The sequence below is a fragment of the Plodia interpunctella genome, chromosome 10 (assembly GCF_027563975.2).
Source record: "Plodia interpunctella isolate USDA-ARS_2022_Savannah chromosome 10, ilPloInte3.2, whole genome shotgun sequence".
In the NCBI taxonomy this organism is placed as follows: Eukaryota; Metazoa; Arthropoda; class Insecta; order Lepidoptera; family Pyralidae; genus Plodia; species Plodia interpunctella.
Genome location: NC_071303.1, coordinates 7,937,417 through 7,958,552, shown reverse-complemented (window position 1 = coordinate 7,958,552; position 21,136 = coordinate 7,937,417). Strand labels below are relative to the sequence as shown.

At 34.3% G+C, this 21,136-nt stretch overlaps 3 protein-coding genes across 3 annotated transcripts; 2 read left to right on the top strand and 1 right to left on the bottom strand.

Annotated features, from left to right (window-relative positions):
* The first annotated feature begins 374 nt into the window (after positions 1–374).
* Positions 375–3,081, top strand: JTBR. Its single transcript, XM_053750201.1, has 4 exons — positions 375–553; positions 708–859; positions 1,223–1,316; positions 1,601–3,081. Exons 1-4 carry the CDS (start codon positions 498–500, stop codon positions 1,764–1,766), a joined length of 468 nt encoding a protein of 155 aa, XP_053606176.1. The 5' UTR covers positions 375–497; the 3' UTR covers positions 1,767–3,081.
* On the bottom strand, positions 1,955–3,456 carry Mt2 (Methyltransferase 2). The gene is made up of 3 exons (XM_053750200.2): positions 3,164–3,456; positions 2,602–3,080; positions 1,955–2,419 (listed from the first exon to the last, which is right to left on the bottom strand). Exons 1-3 carry the CDS (start codon positions 3,222–3,224, stop codon positions 1,961–1,963), a joined length of 999 nt encoding a protein of 332 aa, XP_053606175.1. The 5' UTR covers positions 3,225–3,456; the 3' UTR covers positions 1,955–1,960.
* Positions 3,457–4,550: 1,094 nt separating this feature from the next.
* On the top strand, positions 4,551–21,128 carry LOC128672797 (sphingosine kinase 2-like). Its single transcript, XM_053750198.2, has 3 exons — positions 4,551–5,444; positions 13,291–13,390; positions 16,685–21,128. Exons 1-3 carry the CDS (start codon positions 4,570–4,572, stop codon positions 17,534–17,536), a joined length of 1,827 nt encoding a protein of 608 aa, XP_053606173.1. The 5' UTR covers positions 4,551–4,569; the 3' UTR covers positions 17,537–21,128.
* The last annotated feature ends 8 nt before the right edge of the window (positions 21,129–21,136 follow it).

Below are 21,136 nucleotides of genomic sequence, written 5' to 3'. Positions count from 1 at the left end.
AATCCGTCCAGTAGATATTGCGTGAAAGAGTAACAAACATACATCCATCCTCACAAACTTTCGCATTTATAATACTAGCCGCGCTCCGGGGTTTCGCTCCCGTGGCAACGTCGGAATAAAAAGTACCCTATGTGTTATTCCAGGTTATATTCTACCCGTGTACCAAATTTCATAACAATCGGTCCCGTAGATTTTGAGCGAAAGAGTAACAAACAAACATACAGAGTAACTTGCGCATATAATATTAGCAAGATTTTGTCCTCATGCTTGTGACTAACCTGTATCATGGATGGTCGAGACAACGCGATTTTGTTTGGTGCGACCGTGAATGGGACCAAGTAGTTGTCATTGCCACTGCCACATAATTTTGGCAGATAAGTAGTCAAACAGTAGGTAGGTAGGTACCTTCCTTGAATATAATAAATAATTGTTTTACCCAGTGATATATAGCGATTTATTACAAATAAATACAACAATTCTTGACAATCTAATAAAACATGATTGAGACCTGCTCTAAACGATGCATGTTGCTAGGAACTGTAAGTTTGGGAATGTAAGTGTTGCAATGAAATAATTATTTCCATAGTTCCATTATCATTTCATTACTCCATATTCAGTGTTCTATTAGAATATTAATTTAATCTTAGTCAACAATTACTCTTGCTATCCCGACTCGAAATGTAATATAAATTTCTGTTTTTTTTTAGCTTGACACTAGTAGTGTTGATTTTAGAGTCACATCTGGCTGATACGCTTTCTGGTACCCAGAGGAGAAATAAAACATTCCCAACAGAAACAAATTCAACTTGTTATCAACATAAGCCATATAAGATAATAAGTGAATGTCATCCTTGTTCAGGTAAATATAGCCTTTCAGATAACTTAATGATGTGATGTGACCATATGGACATAAATTGTTAAAAAATTCAATATGAAATTGTTCAATTTACAAGAAATCTTGTTCAATTATTCTTGTATTGGTACAAAGGGAAGTGTGGCAATGCCGCTTGTGTATTAGGCACCTTTGCACTGGATATATTACAGAACAACATGTAAATAACAATATGTACCTACATCTTTTTTTTAAGTTGAAGACACGAGTGTAGGCATTAGATCTGTTAGCCCTCCCATTCTGTTAATTTCTTATTACTATATCTTATTAACTTATTTCAAGTATGTTGGCTTTCTTAATTATTCTGAACATTTGGTATTTTCGTTTCAGACTTTGAAATCAAAAGTGAGAGCATAGGTGTATGTAAACATACCAGTTTCAAGGAAATCTTACAATGTGATAATGGAGAAATGGTAACCAGAAGGTAACTATTTGAACTTAGTTTCTAGATTTCTGAAGACTGTCACAAGAAAGGACAGCCCTATATAATTTTGTTACATTGAAAACTGCAATAAGAAATAAGCTAGTCACCTAAGACTTCTTTGAAGTTTTAACTTTAGGGCAATGGTGGTGAAAAAAGAAAGTACCAATGGGGATAGCTCAGTTGGGATATGTGAAATAGGGAGCTTTTGTAAGTTAACCAGTGTACAGATTATTTGTGAATATATTTGAATACAAGTAATATGACTAATACTTTATTTCTTTCAGCTGTGACAGAGTTGCATACTTAGAAGAAAGAGCCTATTGGAAGTTCACTATATGGTCTTTTGTGACCGGAGCAGCTTCTTCCATCGCTGTTATGTTAAGGATGAGAGTACTAAACTACAGGGCCAAGAGGAGAGCTCGGCAGATCCTGAGCAATGGATCAATATAGTTCTTTAATCATTAACATTTTTTTTATTACAAATCATATGAATCTGAAAAAATATTATGTTCATAAATGGTCTGAAAGGCATATGAGTTTTTTATAACATATGCTAAGTTGTTGTGTTTAAAAGCCAAAAGCAATTGGGTGATTCAATGTAACAAGTGAGACTATTGAAGAATTAGGTATATTAAAACTATTTATTAATCAAAAAGTATTTTTAATAACTCTGAAATAACTTTAACATTGACACTATTCCCTAATAACCTGTAACACTGTTTCATAGTGATATTATCTGGAAAGGCATAGTTTTTCGGGAATGCCATTAATGCTAGAACTTCCTTGGGGGTGAAGTAACGTAATTTTAATGTTTGTAAGCATTTCACATACTCTTCACTACCATACTCATGCATATTTGCCATTTTAAAACAATTCTCTATTGCTTCTGGACCTGCCTCGGTGAACACTGATCCAGTACCATCAACATAATGAGTATATGCTTTTGTAAAACAGCATGTTCTGCTGGACTCTTTGTGACAAACATCAAATACATTCCCCTTTCGTAAGAATTTGTCTTTAACTAAGAATGTTTCAGGCACAACAGTTTCTAAAATATCATCCAATGCATATGGTTTTCCAAATTCCTGTGGAAGTTGGGTTATCTGCAAAAAGAAAAAATGAACCTATGTTCAATGTAATCTTTTGTAACCTATATGCTAGAGGCAGACAAGTAATTATCATTTTAATCAATGTTAGAAATTTTTCAACTGGGATTATTTTTTACATAAATTCCCATTTGTCCCCAGGGGGGACCAAATAATTGTATCAAATTTGTGCAACTTACAAGTTCTCCTTTTCTCTTGAAATTCCATAAAGCATCAGTTCTTCTAGCAATGCAATAGTATCTCAAACGTTTATTTGGTATACCAACAGAAGATGGGCATAAAAGAAATTCTTGATAATCAAATTTAATCTCTTCGAGCTTCTCAATAAAGAAATTCCTCACAGTGGAGTTCTCAAAACCCTTTACATTTTCCATTAAAATATATTCAACTGTGTCTAATTCACTTAGGATGCCAATTAAATACAAAAACGAATTTGTTCTTGGATCATTATGATCAAGGAACTTGCCATTTCTTGTGAAAGGCTGGCATGGTGGGGACATTAAGATAGTATTTACATTATAACCCTTAAGTTCTGATAAGGTCAGGGCTTGAATATTCCTAGTTATTAAATTCGTTTTGGGAAAATTGTAGGTGTAAACTTCATTAGCCACAGTATTGATATCAACAGCTGTTATTATTTCGCCTGGCAATTTGGAATCTGAAAAATATGAATGTTCATAGATTTATTGCGAGATATTTTCTTGAAATATTTATTTAAAGTATTATATTAGGTAATGATACCATTCCAAGCGCAATGCATGCCCCCTATGCCGCTGTACAGTTCTAAAATACGATGCATCATGAATAACAAATGTTTAGTAATCTATAGAATTCGTTTAGAAAGATTATGTGTATAAAATACATATTAAACTAAAATATTTTGTCTTTCTGTTTTAATCCCACCCTTACTAATATAGGTACCTAACCAAAACAAACATGTTGGTTGGTTCACTTTACAATCACAAAAGTTGGTTGGCACTTTGGGCTGGCTGACAGCTGGCTGGCAAGGCTTGAATATGAATAAGTACGGAGTAGGTACACCTACTATTATTGTAATAGGGCATATTACGCAAAGCGCAGCGCAGATGGCGCTACTGGTAAGGAAAAAGGAAGGAATTAGTGGATTATCCTGAAAATAATAACAAGATTATAGTTAGTCATGTTCTGCATTATTTGGTCAACTATGGTCATAAACTGATATAACTTGATTTTGACTGCAGATCTTACCTGTACCATGGACTTCATCCATCAATATCAATAAATATAATAAAACAGTAAAAAAAGTGTTTCTATACATTGAACATATTTAAATAAAAAAAATTGAGATTGATAGAGAATCAGTAATAGAATAAGAATAAAAAAAAGTCTGTCGTTTGCACACGCTAATATCTGGATCTACTGGACGGATTTGAATGAAATTTGAAGAAAGAAAAAAAAGAAAAGAATGTATTGATTTCTGCCTTGTTTTGAAATATTTATTTATTGTACACGTCTGTGATTAGGTCATAGGATTACACCATCGTACTAAATATCACCTAATTTGGTCCAGTAGATTAGGAGAAAATTAGCTGTGATAGGCGGACGGACAGACAGACACACGAATGGTCCTATAAGGGTTCCGTAGTCATATAAAAACCAATTTATTTTCCGTAAAGTTCAGTAGTCGTAAAAGTCATGTCAGATGCCTTTAGGCGACTTGAATAAAATCTGACACCAGTGTTAGCAATATCACACTCGATATAATGATGATAAGTCTTCCATTTTTTGGACGGAACCCTAAAAAGACTAAGAAAACTATTAGCGTCGCCTAGTCGCCTTTAGTTTACTTTGTCTATAACGAAGTCTATAGTTTTCTTTTCAGCGGTGCTATGAAGTGTACCCGTTGACAGAAAGGCTAGTAGCTTCTTTCTTGGTTTTTATATGGTACATACAAAATGTACTGGAGTGGAGCCAGTACTCCCAAGAACTTTTTGATACAAAGTAGATACATGTGTTGCTCTCCTTTTCATCGGAAGCCCAACCTCCGCCTCTGATAGCTTCATTCATGCTTGCATAAATTGGAATACATTTTGGTCAAGACATGGCAAGACTGAACTTTATTTTTGCTGGAAACAATGACAAAGGAAAAAAAAAGATGATAAACAGTCATGGCGGATTCACAACAAGGAGTAGACGTGCCTGGTGTTGTTAACGGTAATAATTCCGATTCAAGAGAACATGTTTACCTTCAGGAAACGTTTTATATTCTCTCCAAAAAGAATTCAGTGTTTCGAGTTAGACTTACATCAAAAGGGCTATCTTTGATAAAGGAAACTGATGGTAGCTCAAAAGAGCAAACGATATTACTACGAGATATCGTCGGAAGCAAATGCATGAGGAGCAAAAGACGTCGTCCCGGTGCAGGATCTTGTGTCTGCAGTTCGCTCGTAAGGCCCGACCAGCTAAAAGTTGTGGACGAGAACAGCGGAGATCTAGACGAAAATGATATTAGCGCATATCTCTATATTTATGCTTACATCTTGAAACACAGTCGTCGTACCCAGAAACGAGAGCGTACTACAATAACATTGCGTTTCAGATCGTACGATAAGTATGAAGATAACAATAAAGAAGCGCAAAAGTGGAGAGCTACTTTGAAGTGTTTGATTGGGGGACATCCAGTTACATACACGCCGCCTATAAACGAGAAGAAGTTGTTGGTTCTCTTGAATCCAAAATCCGGGACCGGGAAAGCTAGAGAGTTGTTCCAAACGAAAGTGGCACCGATATTGCAGGAGGCAGAGGTCCCCTACGATTTACACGTGACAAAATACGCTCAATACGCGCGGGAGTTTGTCAGAACAAGGAATATCTATTCTTGGCGGGGAATCGTCGCTGTGGGTGGCGATGGAGTCCTCTTCGAGGTCCTTAACGGGATGTTCGAACGACTGGACTGGCAACAGGCCCTGTCTGAAGTACCTTTGGCTATTGTACCATGTGGATCTGGCAATGGATTGGCAAAAACAATTTGTCATCAGTTCAAGTAAGTCCTGCAGTAGAATTACTGATTATAATTCTTGGTGATATCACAGTGTCCTTCTCAACTTTAACATTAGCAAAATCATCAATTGGCTAAACGATTGAGCCATAAAATTAAAAAAACTGAGGAAAGAGATTTTACCTTTAGCCCAATTGGCATGAAGCTTTGAGTTGAGCTTGAGTTTGAGAAATGAACCATGGGAGCCAGTTACAGGCATTCCCCTCTTTCATGGAATGGCACTGATTGATAAAACTTTGTAATATATACAGTTTATGAGCTTAAGTTTTCTGCTAGTGGTTGAATATGTAAGTGTGTAATAATGTTGTTGAACAATATGTTAATAGCATTGTTATTCCATTGTTTCAAAAGCATTTCTGTATTAGATTAGTAACTAGTTACCTCACTGTCCATACACTGAAAAATGCATTTGTGACCTCTGGTTAATTCAATAGTCCAAAGACCTTCAATCTGAATAATCTACACTGTAGACTTAATTCACCTCAGTGAATTCACCTAGGTGATCCACAATATTTACTATATATGCTAATTCACATTCACAAATGACAATCACAGATATTGTATCTAGCATGCTCCAGTCCTAAGCCTAACTAATATTATAAATGCAAAAGTAAGTTTGTTCGTTTATTTATTTGTTTTGTTTGTTACCTCTTCACGATATATGTACTCAACCAATTTTCTTGAAATTTTGCATGTGTAGTTTAAAGTATGGAGAGGCACATAGGGGAATTAACGCTGGCGAAGCTGCGTGCAAAAGCTAGTAAGTTCCAAACCACTAAATTCCAGAGAATTGTGTACATTTTGGGACCGCTATTGTTGCCTATCAGTTGCCAAGGCTTTATGTCCCTTAGTCGCCTCGTACGACATCCACGGGAGGATATGGAGTGGTCCTATTCTAGGGCGGAATCACACGCCTTCTGCTAATATATCTACCAGCCTATTTTTAATATTACAAACCCAAGGCCTCAATGTAAGGTACCTATGAGGAAAACTTTGACCAGTCAAAAGGTTGTATAAAACATGAATAAAAAATATGATTCATCATCACGATTATGTCTTTAACCATTGTGCTTGGTGTTTATTGCATCTTGTATTTGGCCGGTTTATTATTACGTCGCGTCGCGATAGATAACATCTGTAAATTAAAAGATTTTGTATAAAAAAAACATATAAAAACTCTTTTAAAATCTTTTTTTTGCGAGCCTTCAGTTGCTATGCCAGCCATGTGGGAAAATGCAAAAACATATTTGAAACTAGATGTTGCCCGGGGATTCGCTCCCGTGGGAATATAGCCTATATCAATCTATCTAATGGTGAAAGAATTTTTTAAATCGGTTCGGTAGTTTCGGAGATTACCCGCCTCAAACATACAAACTCACAAACGCTTGCCTCTTTATAATAACAGTATAGATAAGATTTTATTTCGTCGGAGAGATTTTGTTTTATTCAACGTGGCAATAAATCATGTCCGTGCACTAAACCGAAAAGTTGTCGAGAGCCACAGACCTTAGCCTTTAAATGGTCTGTGTCGAGAGCCTGCACTGTGTTTGCACCTTCAACCATCAGGACATGCATTTCATAATAATGCGTCGTCATCCAAACTAAACATGTATACTAAATTTCTAGAAATGAAAAGATGATGATGGTTTGGCTGGATACCGGATATTCGGGAAGCTACGAGCCGTACGAGACCGGAGCGCCGGATATCCGGCTGCTGAATATACGGTCATTTACATGACGCTCTTACCAGCAAATGCGGAAAACTTGGTGTTCATTCACCACAATTTGTCACTTGTTGATTTTGAGTACTAAATCATCAATAATAAATCAATATTTTTTTACGTGCCATTATAAAAATAAACAGGGTTCATAACTTATAATATTGTAGGATTTGCTTAGTGTAATGATATTATTTTTAGTTTTACTATCCGGAATCCGGCAGGATATTGAATCCAGTAAATTAAATTAAATCCGTTAATTAATTAGGTAGTATTAAATCCGGTATCCGGTCGGATAATCGGTGAATATCGGTGAAAACAAGGGCATATAGGCCGAATACCGGATAGTTACCGGATATCCGTTTCATCTCTATAAATTAAAGCTCAATCATTTTAAGATATCAAAATTGAATTTCGTAAATTGATGTCATTCGAACAAACATATTTACGACATACATACATTGCAAGTTAATAAAATCTTGTAAAAATAAAACAAACCCGCCTTCGTGGTAATGGTAGGTAGTATAATGTACCAATATGTAGATTATACCTCTAATATAAAGCACGGAGGAGCCGTAACCGGATAATGTCACGCAAAGCATGAAACGAAATCGTATTATTATGAAAATCAAAACGTTACATTTTTTTTTAACCTTAGGTATAATAAAAAGATTTCATTTGTCTTTCAGAAAAATACAACAGATTAAATTGCGTAATATTTGCTTGATTATATATAACGTATATATATGACGACCTCGGTGGCGCAGTGGTAAAGTGCTTGCCTCTGAACCGAGAGGTCCCGGGTTCGATCCCCGGTCGGGTCATGATGGAAAATGATCTTTTTCTGATTGGCCCGGGTCTTGGATGTTTATCTATATATGTATATATTATAAAATATAGTATCGTTGAGTTAGTAGTATCCCATAACACAAGTGTAGAACTTACTTTGGGGCTAGCTCAATCTGTGTAATTTGTCCTAATATATTTATTTATTTATTTATTTAACAGTTTTATAAGGTAATGATTTTAGTGCCGGAGATAGCGACAGATCGAATTAGAAATCTCTCGTTTCATTCTCTGCTTTGCTCGAAACCTGGAGTTCGCGAAGTCCAGATTCTTCAGAATGTCAAGGTTCATTTTACATTTTGAAGAATCTGGATGACGCAAAAACACCATTTTTTTGCCTATCAGCTGTTAAAGATTCTTATCACTTAGGTAGTACCCTCGCTCTCGTACTCGCCTTGTCTCTTCGAAGAGATATTTCGTGTGCCTGGCAAGTTCATTATTACTTACTTCTAAAGTTTCCAAAATTGTTAGAATGTCACAAAAGTCGGTAAAAGTGTAATTATATTTCTAAGATAGACTTGAGGGATTATTACACTGTTACTTTTATTTAAGTCATCAGTACACTGTTACTTTTATTTAAGTCATTAATTATAAAAGTGATCAAAGGTCATATCTCAAACTTGTATAAGAAGACATCTATAATAAAACAACGAACATGTTCAAGATCTGCTAAGTCTTTTACAAAATAAAATCTTAATCCTATTATGTATCACACATCCACGTTTTGAAATTTCGCATACACATGAAGTTAGGAGTACGGCAAAACTGCGGGCACAAGCTTTAATTTATTTTCATAAATGGACAACAGTTTATGCTAACAATACACCGAGAATCGCAGAGAATCACGGCAAATATGCAGATATGGGGAACTATCACTGTCGGAGAAAGCCATAGTACTGCCTAGTACAAATTTTTGTAGTAAACTGTTTTTAACGCATATTTCTATGAGATCGACAAAATATAGGTGGCAACCGGGCGTTTTTGTTTCGATCGCTTATAAGTTTGCGTCAAAGTTAACGTTAATTTGCAAAAACTTGTACTTAGTTGTTTGTCAGTCGAATTTGTCTGACCTTGGGAATCAAACCTATACACAATGAACAGTCTTATTTTTTTTAGTACTTCAACGAAGTTATAAAAAAATATACCCATCTATCCAGAAAATATACGACGACTTCATTTACAAGTATAACCTTCTAAGATTACCATTATAAGCTCTTATGGACAAACAAGATATCTTGATAACACTTTTAATTGATATATTGCCATTGCGCAAGTAACGGCATAATTATTCGGCTTTATCTGGACTTATCAAAGAATTATCTTAATAATCAAACTGTCGCCGTGGATTGGAGACTCATGTTGAGCAGGTACTTCGATGCCCCTTAAATTATAGGGTAAATTTATTTAGACCTGTCATATCTGATTGCACGGCAGTGCCCTCCCAAGTCGTTGGTCGACTCGAAAAAGCGGCATCATATATTTCAGGAATATATATCGATTTTCCCTTCAATCAGTCTTTGTATAACAAATAATGCACTCTCAATCGAAGTTTGAACTTTTGAATAATTGTGTTTGTTTTCCACTGTGATTAGATTCTAAATAAAGGTTAATGATGACAGGTAATCTATATTGATTCCAATCATCAATAAGTCGTCATCATATGTTAACTAAGACTTGGTTGAGGAAACTTTGGTAGCCTTTGTTTGACTCGGGTCAATAACTATAACAATTTCAAATTTCATCAAAATCTTACCAGCCATTTGGACGTGAAAGCTAAAAGACAGACATACACGTCAGACTTTCACGTTCATAATATTAGTATGGATGATGTAACACGGGCCTTAAGTACGTATATTCATGGTAGCATCCTCCGATGATGATGAAGATGGCTTCCTCATTGTGATGTTGATCATCTAACTACAATAAAAATTATCGTCTATTATTATTCCTATTATTATACCAGTCTGTTATATTTATACCCCCAACTTGCGTGTAAAGGGGGCACACTTCCGGGACACATTTCCGGGACCCCGTCCGGCTAAAAAATCGGTTACGTACAATCTGTATGAACACACAGCTGGCAGAGGCACGGACGATCTGACAGTAGTAGTAAGTAGGTACAAAATGAACTCCAAAAGGTTGATAGAACTTGTTCGACAGAATAATATACTTTACGATCTATACTATTGCAATAATTGCTAATTTTTCTTCGTTAAATAAATACATCGTGTTGTATGCGTATCAGCTAAAGAAACAGATTACACTGACACCGATTTCCCTGATATGTGTGCATGCGGGTGACGGATGGCACGTTCCTGAAGGGAACACTGAAACTGATGACTCGGAACACGGATAGTCCTGACCCGGAAAAGTGGATAGCGCCTTAGACTCGTCGATGAAGGATTCCGTTATAGCAAATTTATGATTAGCGAAATCATTGAGAATAGCAAATATAAAGTAAAAATAATATTTTTTATAGCCGTTATTGTTGAAATGGCAACTTTACCGAAAATATCTTATTAAGAATATACATTTTTAGACTTTTCACTCTCTCATATTTTTAAAAGATCTGTTTCAAAATGAGGTTTGACTGTTGAGTAGTTATGAAAATAAAAAAAGTTTTTTCTTTTACGGTTCAGAATCCTAAAATATAGTTGCAATCTCAATTAGATACTCTGTTACAGTTTGAATAAATTTTCATTAATTAATTTATCTATTTGTTTAACAAAAAGATGTTACATAAAGTTTTGGTTTTTTTGAATATGTATAAATTAGTATTGTATGCACGAACTGGTGTCAAACAATGATCCGAGCCGAGAATACGCATGACAGTTGTGACATTCTTGTCACTTTGATGAAGTTTGATGTATGAATGTGACCGCTGTTGTATAGTAAATCAGCGTAATGTGTATAAAAAAAAAATAAAGATTTGATTGAAAGAGACATTGAGAGAACCTCTGTTTTATTGTCACAAGGCCAATGCTCTAATGTTATGCAAATTTATGTTTTCTATATTAATTATGTACTATCTTATATTCATGAGATGATGAATACAAGGAAAGTGTAATGTTTTATTCTATGTTTAAATTTTCCGTCATATTTTTAAAAGTAAATTTCGCCTTTTGGCGGACCCTAAACACAAAAGTAGTTTTTAACCGACTTAAAAAAAAGAGGAGGTCCTCAATTCGGAGACGGTTGGACCGATATGAAAAATCCTTTTTTTGTTTAAAAGGGTATACTTATTACTTGGTTCCATAGTCACCACGTCCAGATCTGTTGATTGGATATTGGAGAAATCGAGGGATTGTATCCCTTAGATCGACTGTAAGGGCAGGTAAGATATTTCGTTAAAAAGAATAAAATTATTTTTCACAAAATGATACATTTAGCATTATATATATATTTTAATAATTCTTCAAGAGTAAATCCCGACCACCATCCCGACCCATACGAGATATATTTCTAAATTCATGAGAAATTTAAATAAAACTGAAACTTTAGACTCCAAAATTCGTGACGTCATAATGCATTACTATCATACAAACTCCATATAAAATTTTATTTTAGAAAAAGTTTCTGATGTGATTAGTTGGAGAATAGCCAATTTTGTTAAGTTGGTGAGATAGGTAACTATAAAAAAAAATTAACGCTCCAAATCTGCGCTTGTATTTAAATGGAACCGCTACTCGTGAAAAAGTGGCCAGTTTTCTTTCCGCCAAGGCCGTAGCTAACGTATTCCATGCAATTATTAGGTGGCAATGAAACGAATAAAATGCAGTTTCTAGATAAGTCTTAGTACTATTTTAATATTTTAAGGCAATGGCGAATAAGGAGACACATTTCGTTGTTTACGTGTTGCCAAATGCTAACAATAAAATATGTGCCCTAGATCTAGATGAAATACAATAGTTGTTAATAATTATACAATACATACCTATTTCACGGTTTTGTTTACCAGTTGATTAAATATGCCTAAAAATCCTCTTAAACATCACTATAACTTCCTGTAAGGGAAAAAGGTTGTAACTGAATCCAGAATAAAGTTAAAATTTTAGGACAAAACAAGTACATCGGATACACAAAAATAATTCACATTATAAACTTGTTTTAACGTCATATCAGTGTCTTACTGTCACTTTTTGTTTTCCTATAAAAAGTGACAGCTATTTAAAATGCAAAAATCTTGAAGTACTTATCTACTTACAGATGCTTGTATTATCCTTAGTAACAAATAATATTGTATATTATGTTTAACCGCGTATTTCTTAAAGTTAATCTTCTATCAGGGAGGAGAAAGATATTTTTTTTATTTATATTTAACAAACCCTTTACACGATAGATTTATTATTACACACGGAATCTCCTCAAGCCATTTACATGGTCGCCAGTATCCTTGCAAAAAAGTAAAATCTTTTAAGATTACGTCATGAGAATTCTAATTTTAAACTGCTCTTTTGACCCTATTATAATCTTTAAGTTTATTTTGAATCGAATTATTTGGTCGAAGACGACCAAGATTCATTTAACAAAAACAATTGTCGTGATTACGAACTATAAGTAGTACCTAATCACATTTTATCACGAAGTCCGTTATACATATTAGTTGCCTGCTGCAAATCCGACTCTTATCTTGATAAGATATTAAAATGTAACATATGTTCTACCCTGGGTTATATGAATTATTCATGTTAAACTATAGAAGTTGTTCACTATGTTTGTCCTTTGGGCATTGGATAGAGATTTTTGGCGTGGAGATAGTTGGATAGAATGGGGAGTTACATAAGCTACTTTACATTATTAGTAACTTTTCACTATTATATGTTATTTTAAGTTTTATACTATATATTTATACAGTATCGTTTGTCTTTGTATAATGTATGTTTTACTATTTACAATTAAAATTTAAGGGGGCTAAGACTCATCATCATTATTTCAAATGTTTTTTATTCATGTTGAATATGGGTCACTACGCTAACCCATCATCTGTCCTTTGCTTTTCATACCCATGTACAGTCGAGTGCAGATAATCCTGACCCATCAGTATTAATAATTAGATAGTAAGGTATTTACCACTTTACCACATTGCGGTTTGGGGTGGGTTAGTTTTTTACCTAGCCCTAACTGTTCGCCCATTGACTTATAGAACTATGGCAATGTCTTCCAGTTTTCAGTTTCACCCATATTTAAGAAGGGCGCCCTTTTCACTTACTAATTTATAGTTACGCAGCAATACATATTTGTATCTAAATAGCATATTTTTGTTCCAGTGAACCGTACATACAACAAAACCTCATCGGACTATCCATGGCGTTAGCAAGAGGCAAAACCACGCCGCTCGATGTCGTCAGGATTGAGACAAAGACAAAAGTAAGATGTTATTATTTAAGTCATTTATGTCGTCTCAGTATGTACTGGGCAAAGGCCTCTGGGTCACCTTCCACGACGCTCGGTCCAGTGGTATGTCGCGCCATCCTTTGTTGAATTTATTCATCACTCCACCGCATCCGTGGACGAACCGGCCATCTTTTGCCATTCGTAGGAATCCACTTTCTTGTTTGGCCCAAGGGTCTGGAGATATGATTTTGTCATGTATTTTAATAGCCGCAATGCATGCATTGTGCTAGAGTATTTCATTCTTAACTGTGTATCTCTTTGCCAATAGTTGGCGAATTATTTTTGCAAAACTCATGTTCGATACGTTTAGGCGACTTGAATAAAATCAGACACCAGTGTTAGCAAAAACCCACATTTTATGAAAGAGATTGAAAATTTCATTTTCATCCATTTGGAAATCTACGGAGTTCATAATTAAAGTTTAAACAAACAAATACGAAGTAGTACGTAACTATATTAGTGGAATAATTTATCTGACGATAATTAGGTACTTGAATGTAGCTATGTATGTACTAATTTAATAAGCACCACTGACCTAGTCTATTATTTACCTGTTAACCTACATTGCACTTGCTACTCTACTATATACCTGTTAATCAAGATACAGTCTGCTACATAATATCGTAATAGGTCAAGAAACCCAGGCTAGACTCCTTGGCCTCTTAAGCTATTTACTAATGCTTTTGCACGTGTTGCTTACACGAATATCTAAGTAAAACCCGCTGTTTGAAATCCACTATATATGTATATCCAGATTGACAGGATTGAAGCGACCTTTTTTCTATAACCTTCGTTTGGCATTGATATAACTATGTCCGTCCATAGCTTGCCATTTCACCGTTCGTCAATATTTTAAAAGGATAAATACAGGATACATATTGTGTACCGATGTATTTAGCTAAATAAATAAATAAATAATAAATAAAAATTTCAAAAAAAAAAAAACTATCATTGCTGGCTTGTTATAAAGAAAGAAACCTATGGTGATTCGGTTTTGAATGCTTATCGAACATAATAATAATAAAATCCGCAATCAGAGAACCAATATTGAAAGCTATCGCTATTGTTTTGTAGCTCAGCAATAAGATTTGAAGCTTGAATTACTACACCAATATCAGCCACTAATGAATATATTAAGACCACATGGTCACTTCTTGTTAAAAAAAGGTCATTTAAGTGCCTTTTTATAGCTGACTGTACGTTGAACACTAGCTAGAATCTAATCTACTATATGCTACTGTTACCACAGACCATACGAGTATATTATTAATTTACTACAAGTTCACTACGTATTGACCACAAAACTAGATTGAACCATGCCATGATGGTGCGGTTAATAAAGCATGATACGTTTCTGATTGTATTTTGTAAATGTACTATGGAAAATATGATTGTACTTTGTATTGTACTATGGAAAACTTGTGGGCGAACATTGAGAGCTAAGTGAGTCATTAATATGGGCAGGTTGGCTTTATTACAAAGATAAATTCATTACCTTATTTTAATCGGTAGCGGATTTTCCTTAACGTATTAACCGATGTTTACATTTAAAGAAATGTTATTTACCAACACTTTTAATCATTTGTCATTGACTTATAGTTTTCAATGTTAGTGTTCCAAAGCATTTTTTTTCGTTCTTTAAATATACACAAACTTGAGCAGATTAAATATTGGAAGTGGTAAAAATATACGATATCGAATTTTCATGACGCGCCAAGATAAAGCAGACAAAATTAGCTTTATAATTTTACTAATCGCTTCGCACGGGTTTGCATTCTATTTATGAACCTTCCTCAAGACTTTCATATCCAAAATCATTGACGTGGTTTTGGATATGAATTTTATTTTTTTATTGAATGTATTGAATGTATATACTTAATAGACAGTACCTGTATAATTACTACTACTGGTGATTTGAAGCAGTTGAACAAATCTTGTACCTAATAGGTACGCACATTAGTATTTTAAAAGATAAAATTTTGCATTTTTTTATTAGTTTAGATGTAACACAGAATTACTTCACACATATTTCTGAAGTGAGAAGCTTCAGAAGGGATTTAGGGTCATCCCTAAAAGGTACAATGTATGTTGTACCTTTTAGGGATGACCTAAATCCTACTATTGTATAAAATACAACGGACATCAGTTATATTTTTGTGCTTTATTGTAGTCAGTCTACGGTGTAAGACTTCTTTAACACTTGTCACGAAATCAGTCAAATCGCGATTGGCTTACCAAATTGATTGTGGTCACAAACCGCAACGGTCTGAAAGCGGGTTTACGTAAACAATACGTAATCTTAATGATTCATTTTATCACTTTTTACTTTTACTGGAGGATAAAAGATGTCGCTTTTGATTTTGTTCATTCACAAATCATGTGAACAAAATATTAAAATAAACTGATTTTCTCTCACTTATTGTTTCGAAAATTTTGTAGTAATAGCAATTTAAACAATTACGAACATTATATCAAGATTAAAACTCTTACCTAAGTACAGTATTTCTTGTTGACCTAGAATGAAAGGTCTAGGTCTAAAGCACAAGGATATGTTGCAACTGGCTAATTTGCAGTTTTATTCTTTTACGTAGGTACGGTGTGTGAAAGTCAAAAGTAAGTATGGACGTTTGCAACCGACAGTATCTACATTTTACAAATTCGTCGGTATTTCACTCGCATACAGTACACTAATCATACAATTCTTAAGTGCCATACCTGTGTAGCATTTCAGCTATAAAAATTAATTAAAATTTTGATACGTAATAAATTATTTCCCGTACTAAAATAGCATTCAGCACTTATCTTCTGATAGTCTGATAGGCATGTTTACTACTGATTTGTATTACGCCGGCCAATTGTCTACGTCCGCCAGTAAACAAGGGACCCTCTGAATCCTATTCGCTGTGCTATTAACCCATTGCTCGATGACATTGATATAACCTTATTAGTGTTAGTATGAAAAGTGCAACTCTCGGAATTCATAATTTTTATCATTCTTGCATGTTTATGTATTGCCTTATTTTTTATTGCGACAGTACTTATGTAACAAATCTTATGATGTTAAAGAAAGAATATTTTGTCATATCTTGCATTACCTGGTCTTTAAATGTATGAAATTATGAATACTCATATAAAAATAAAACGAAACGACGTGGATTATATGTATGTATAGGTAGTTTTCTTACTGTACTTGTGGCTTCAGAATCCTAAAAGCAGACTTGATATATAATTTAGCGAAAATAAAAAAGTACGTTTCTCTATCTTCAGATCATGTTCTCCTTCCTGACCGTCGGCTGGGGACTGGTGTCGGACATCGATATAGAAAGCGAAAGGATACGAGCTCTTGGCGGCCAGAGGTTCGCCCTGTACGCGCTCGCCAGGATACTCGGCCTTAGGAAGTACAAAGGTGTCGTGAGCTACGCGAGGATCAAGGACCTGAGCAATCTCCCTAAGCCGAAAATGCCGGTAACCCTCAGCCACAGCGTCAGCCAGGATGGAGCGCTGGACTCTCCTGACGCCGAAACTTATATCGATTGTGATGACCGCAACTCCGACTTGTACTCGAATGCCGTGCACACCCGGCGGCAACGCGTTGACTCCTGGCACTCTGTCAATTCGCGGAGGAGCGCCTTCTTCAGCACCCGCGGCTCGGAGTACCATAGCGTGACCAGCGACAACTCAGAGATGCGATCCCCGATCCACGTATGTATGCACGGCCCCGCCTCGCACCTGCCCTCGCTCATGTCTCAACTGCCCTCGCATTGGGTCAAAGAGGAAGGCGAGTTCATCATGGTACACGTCGCCTACGAGTCCTACATCGGCGAAGACTTCCTATTCGCCCCGCAATCCCAGATGTCAGATGGCATCATGTGGATGCTGATCATCAAAGCGGGCATCTCCCGATCCCAGCTCTTGTCGTTCCTCCTCAACGCCGATCAAGGCCTCCACGCAGAACTCAATACGGAGTACATCAAAATGGTTCCTGTCAGTGCGTTTAGGATAGTTCCTGAGGGCACGGAGGGCAAGCTTACCGTAGACGGTGAGCTCGTTGAGTACGGCCCGATACAGGCGGAAATATTTCCCAACATAGTTAATCTCATAGTGCCGGACACGCAATAACGTCCACAGTATTAATTCAAATGTGAAGTATTGACTGATTTTATTTAATGGAAACAAAACCGAGCCGACGAAAGTGCAATACAAAGGAATATAATAATAATATTGCCATTAAAGGAATTATAAGTAATGGTTGTGCCACAATAATATCTAAATAAATTAGCTAAATACCAAAATTTGTTGTTGAATTGGTGTAAGATCATTCCGTTAGAATTGTAATTTAATATTTCCAATTTTATTGTGATGGGGATAAGTTAAGTTTTGATTGGTTTATTTTGATGTGATAATATTATTTTAAGTGATTGATACTTGAATTCACTACGATAGCTACTAGTCAAGCTTTGCAAACAAAAAGTGCCAAATACTCGCACTATAAAACATATACATTTGAAAATGTTGTATTTTAAAGGAATTGATAAGATTTACGTCGTATATGCTCAAATTAGAGCAATTTCCTACTTAATGTATTTGGCCTATTTAATTTATTTTGCTTAGCTAGAAGCAACTATACATATCTTATGAATTATTTTACTGTTGCATTTCGATATTTTATTTATTTAGGATGTTATCTTCGTTTTTTTAAACAAAAACGTCAGAACTGTATTTTATCTATTAGTATCAGAGTGATTTTAATGATATTGCATGTGAACTTCGTCTTCGTATTGCATCAAGCAAACAAAAATTATGTAATTTTTGTTTGATGTGCGCAAAAATATAATTACGTGTTGATTCCCAAATCTGATGATTCTTATTACTTTCGCTGTCAAAGGCAGCATAAGTACGATAGTAAGATTCGTTTGACTAGATTTTAAAATAATTCTTCGATACTATTTTATATAAGTACCATTTAAACTTTTTACATATCTAAAAGTTAGATTTGCTGTCTAATTATTTTAGCGTTTTTATTTTTGTATAATTATATTTTTATTATTAAAAACAATGCAACCATTTTTACAAATATAATAAATCTATTGCTGTAAATATTTTACTTATGAATAAAAGTCTTATTAATTGGACTAGATTAGAGGATCAATATGACAACCAAACTTTAATTATTTCGTGTCCAAACCATAGACAGAAAAAAATATTTTTTTGAAATTATTTTTCTATTTCATGGTCATGGACTAGTATGCAGTCCATGACCTGATAAATCCTATCATTCCTAATTAGTTTGTATTTAGATACATTCCTAACAAATAATGTAGATTCCTATTGTTTCATATATTAGTTAACTTAAAATGTGTTTGGTATAAATAACTTTATTACCTAATGTAATTTTAGTTCATAAGTATATTGTTTGGGTTTGGGTCCTAACTACTTAGTACTTATTTACCAAGCTTATTTATAACAAGAATGAGTCCACAAGGGTGATATAATATCACCCTTGACAATGCCTGCGCCGAAGGAGTAAGGCGTGTACTTTGTTCTTGCCAGTATATTTCATAAAACATTATTGTCTGTTGTCATAAAAAAAATTAGTTGCTATCATTATTTTTCATACAGCAAATACATGGCAAAATGTATGTAATTTTTGGCTTTGTTTCAGTTTCTTATGATTTCATTACGGCGGCGGTTTGGAACATGAAGACGAAAGCCAATTTTTACCAATTAAATTAAGAATATTTAATTTTGCAAATTTTCTATGAAAACAACCGTTCACAACGCAAACTAGGCTCAATCTGTGTGTGTATTGTAAATATGTTATTATCTATCAACATAGCTCGACCGCCATGCTGTTGTAAATTTCAAGAATTTCCATAGAGACAGTTATTTCTCGAGTATATCATAGTGTTATCAATGTACAAGTATTTGCCAGATATAAAATGTTATTTTGTATATTTTATTTGTAAACTTTCTGTGATAACAATAACTTTGCCATAATCATTAGCAGTCCCGTAAAACATAATAACCCCAGTTGATGCCTAATTTATGATGTTATGTAATTTATTTTGTGATAGATTTGTTTAATATGAAGATAATATTGTAAAGGATCTATAAAGGACCTTTAGTCTGAATTTGACTATTGATTGCTCGCGCCTCCGTCAATAAGTTCATTACATATCTTGTTTTTCATATACTAACGATAGTGTTTTCGCTCTATTTCACCATCCTCGGGTTGATATTTCCACAATTACTTTCTACGCTCTCACATTATGTAAAGAACATCTCTCCTAAACTTACAAGTTGCTCCAGTCAGTTCAGTACCCAATGTCATTGTTTAGATGTTCAATGGACAATACTAAATAGGAAAAGGAACACCGATCCAGGGACAGTATAAGCTATGCTCCTTACAACCGTCCTTATCTATAATTCTCGGTTATGAATCTTATGCACCTGGCAATAAAGTTTAATGTTGCTTGTAAAGCGGATTTTTACTCTAAAACATTCAAAATTCGGGCTTCCCAAATTCGTAACAATACACTTACTGTGTAATAACTAAGTCGATATCTAACGATATTAAATAAGTCGATATCTAACGACAATTAATTTTTCCAACTAACAATGCAGACAGAGTACCTACACAAATATGCTGTATTGTATTGAGTGCTTGTTTCTTATAGCCGGGCTAGATTATAGTAATTCTATTGAAAAGCACAGTACATAGAGCACAATCTATTTTCTTACATACAGACTTAGGTCAGTAGTGTTTTTACAAAGAAAACAAGTTAGCTTTTAATCAAATTTTTAGAAAGAATAGATTTGCATCTTTTTCGCACATGCCAATTTATAAAGCAGCATCCTTTATATTGTAGATATTTAAAAAATAAAAGCGGTATTACAATACAAAGACGGAAAATCACAAGGTAACCCCTTTACTTCGGTAACATTTGTAAATCATTTTGTTGTGTTAGCCCCATAAATAGCAAAATGTATTTCTGCTCACTTATGGCATTTCAATGCAATGTCTAAAGCTTGCTGAAAGATTTTGGTTGAGGTTTATTTTCTTCTGTTGAAATATGGAAATTGGCTAGAATAAGTATTTTAAAATTAGTAGAACTGATTTGACAGGTATGTTCTTTCAAGGAGAAAGGTAGATGATATATATGTCTAATTTTAACTATATCAATCAATACCTATTATTTATTTGCATTTATTTTTGGTACTTGGCCAAATTACCAATATTTCAAAATGAGTTAACTTTTAACTACACTGCCATAACAGCAAAGCTACTCTAAAAGTTATTATGAGAAGTGGTCTTGTTTGGAAAGCACAGTCAAATCTTGGCCATAAATTTTTAATCTGTATCTCCATATCTTGTATCCTCTCTATCATTACATAATATATTATTAGCCCAATATCAACAACAGAATCATAATAATTGGACTAAACATAAATAAATATACAATGTTTTTGTTTCACTTTCAAAGAGAGGCTGCATAAAGTATGTGTGTCATCAGTGCTGTTAGACACTAAAATAAGTGATTTGTTCTTCTGTTTCAAAATTGTATAATAATAACACATGTATAAGATTAAATGTACCATGTTTGAAGCATTGGTGGAGACATAATTATAATATTTTGTTTGTATTGAATCACTTGCATTGTTATAAATGAAAGTTTATGAAATGTTGTTAATAAATAATTTACATGAAAAATTTGGGTC

What these genes read in the sequence shown, in the direction of transcription:
- JTBR (XM_053750201.1), top strand. Translation starts at nt 498, where the DNA reads ATGATTGAGACCTGCTCTAAACGATGCATGTTGCTAGGAACTGTAAGT. An exon ending in GGAACTGTAAGTTTGGGAAT is followed by an intron (nt 554 to 707) that starts GTAAGTGTTGCA and finishes GTTTTTTTTTAG; the next exon opens with CTTGACACTAGTAGTGTTGA. An exon ending in TGAATGTCATCCTTGTTCAG is followed by an intron (nt 860 to 1,222) that starts GTAAATATAGCC and finishes TTTTCGTTTCAG; the next exon opens with ACTTTGAAATCAAAAGTGAG.
- Mt2 (XM_053750200.2), bottom strand. Translation starts at nt 3,224, where the DNA reads ATGATGCATCGTATTTTAGAACTGTACAGCGGCATAGGGGGCATGCAT. An exon ending in CATGCATTGCGCTTGGAATG is followed by an intron (nt 3,081 to 3,163) that starts GTATCATTACCT and finishes CATATTTTTCAG; the next exon opens with ATTCCAAATTGCCAGGCGAA. An exon ending in TCAAGAGAAAAGGAGAACTT is followed by an intron (nt 2,420 to 2,601) that starts GTAAGTTGCACA and finishes TTCTTTTTGCAG; the next exon opens with ATAACCCAACTTCCACAGGA.
- LOC128672797 (XM_053750198.2), top strand. Translation starts at nt 4,570, where the DNA reads ATGGCGGATTCACAACAAGGAGTAGACGTGCCTGGTGTTGTTAACGGT. An exon ending in ACAATTTGTCATCAGTTCAA is followed by an intron (nt 5,445 to 13,290) that starts GTAAGTCCTGCA and finishes TTTTTGTTCCAG; the next exon opens with TGAACCGTACATACAACAAA. An exon ending in GGATTGAGACAAAGACAAAA is followed by an intron (nt 13,391 to 16,684) that starts GTAAGATGTTAT and finishes CTCTATCTTCAG; the next exon opens with ATCATGTTCTCCTTCCTGAC.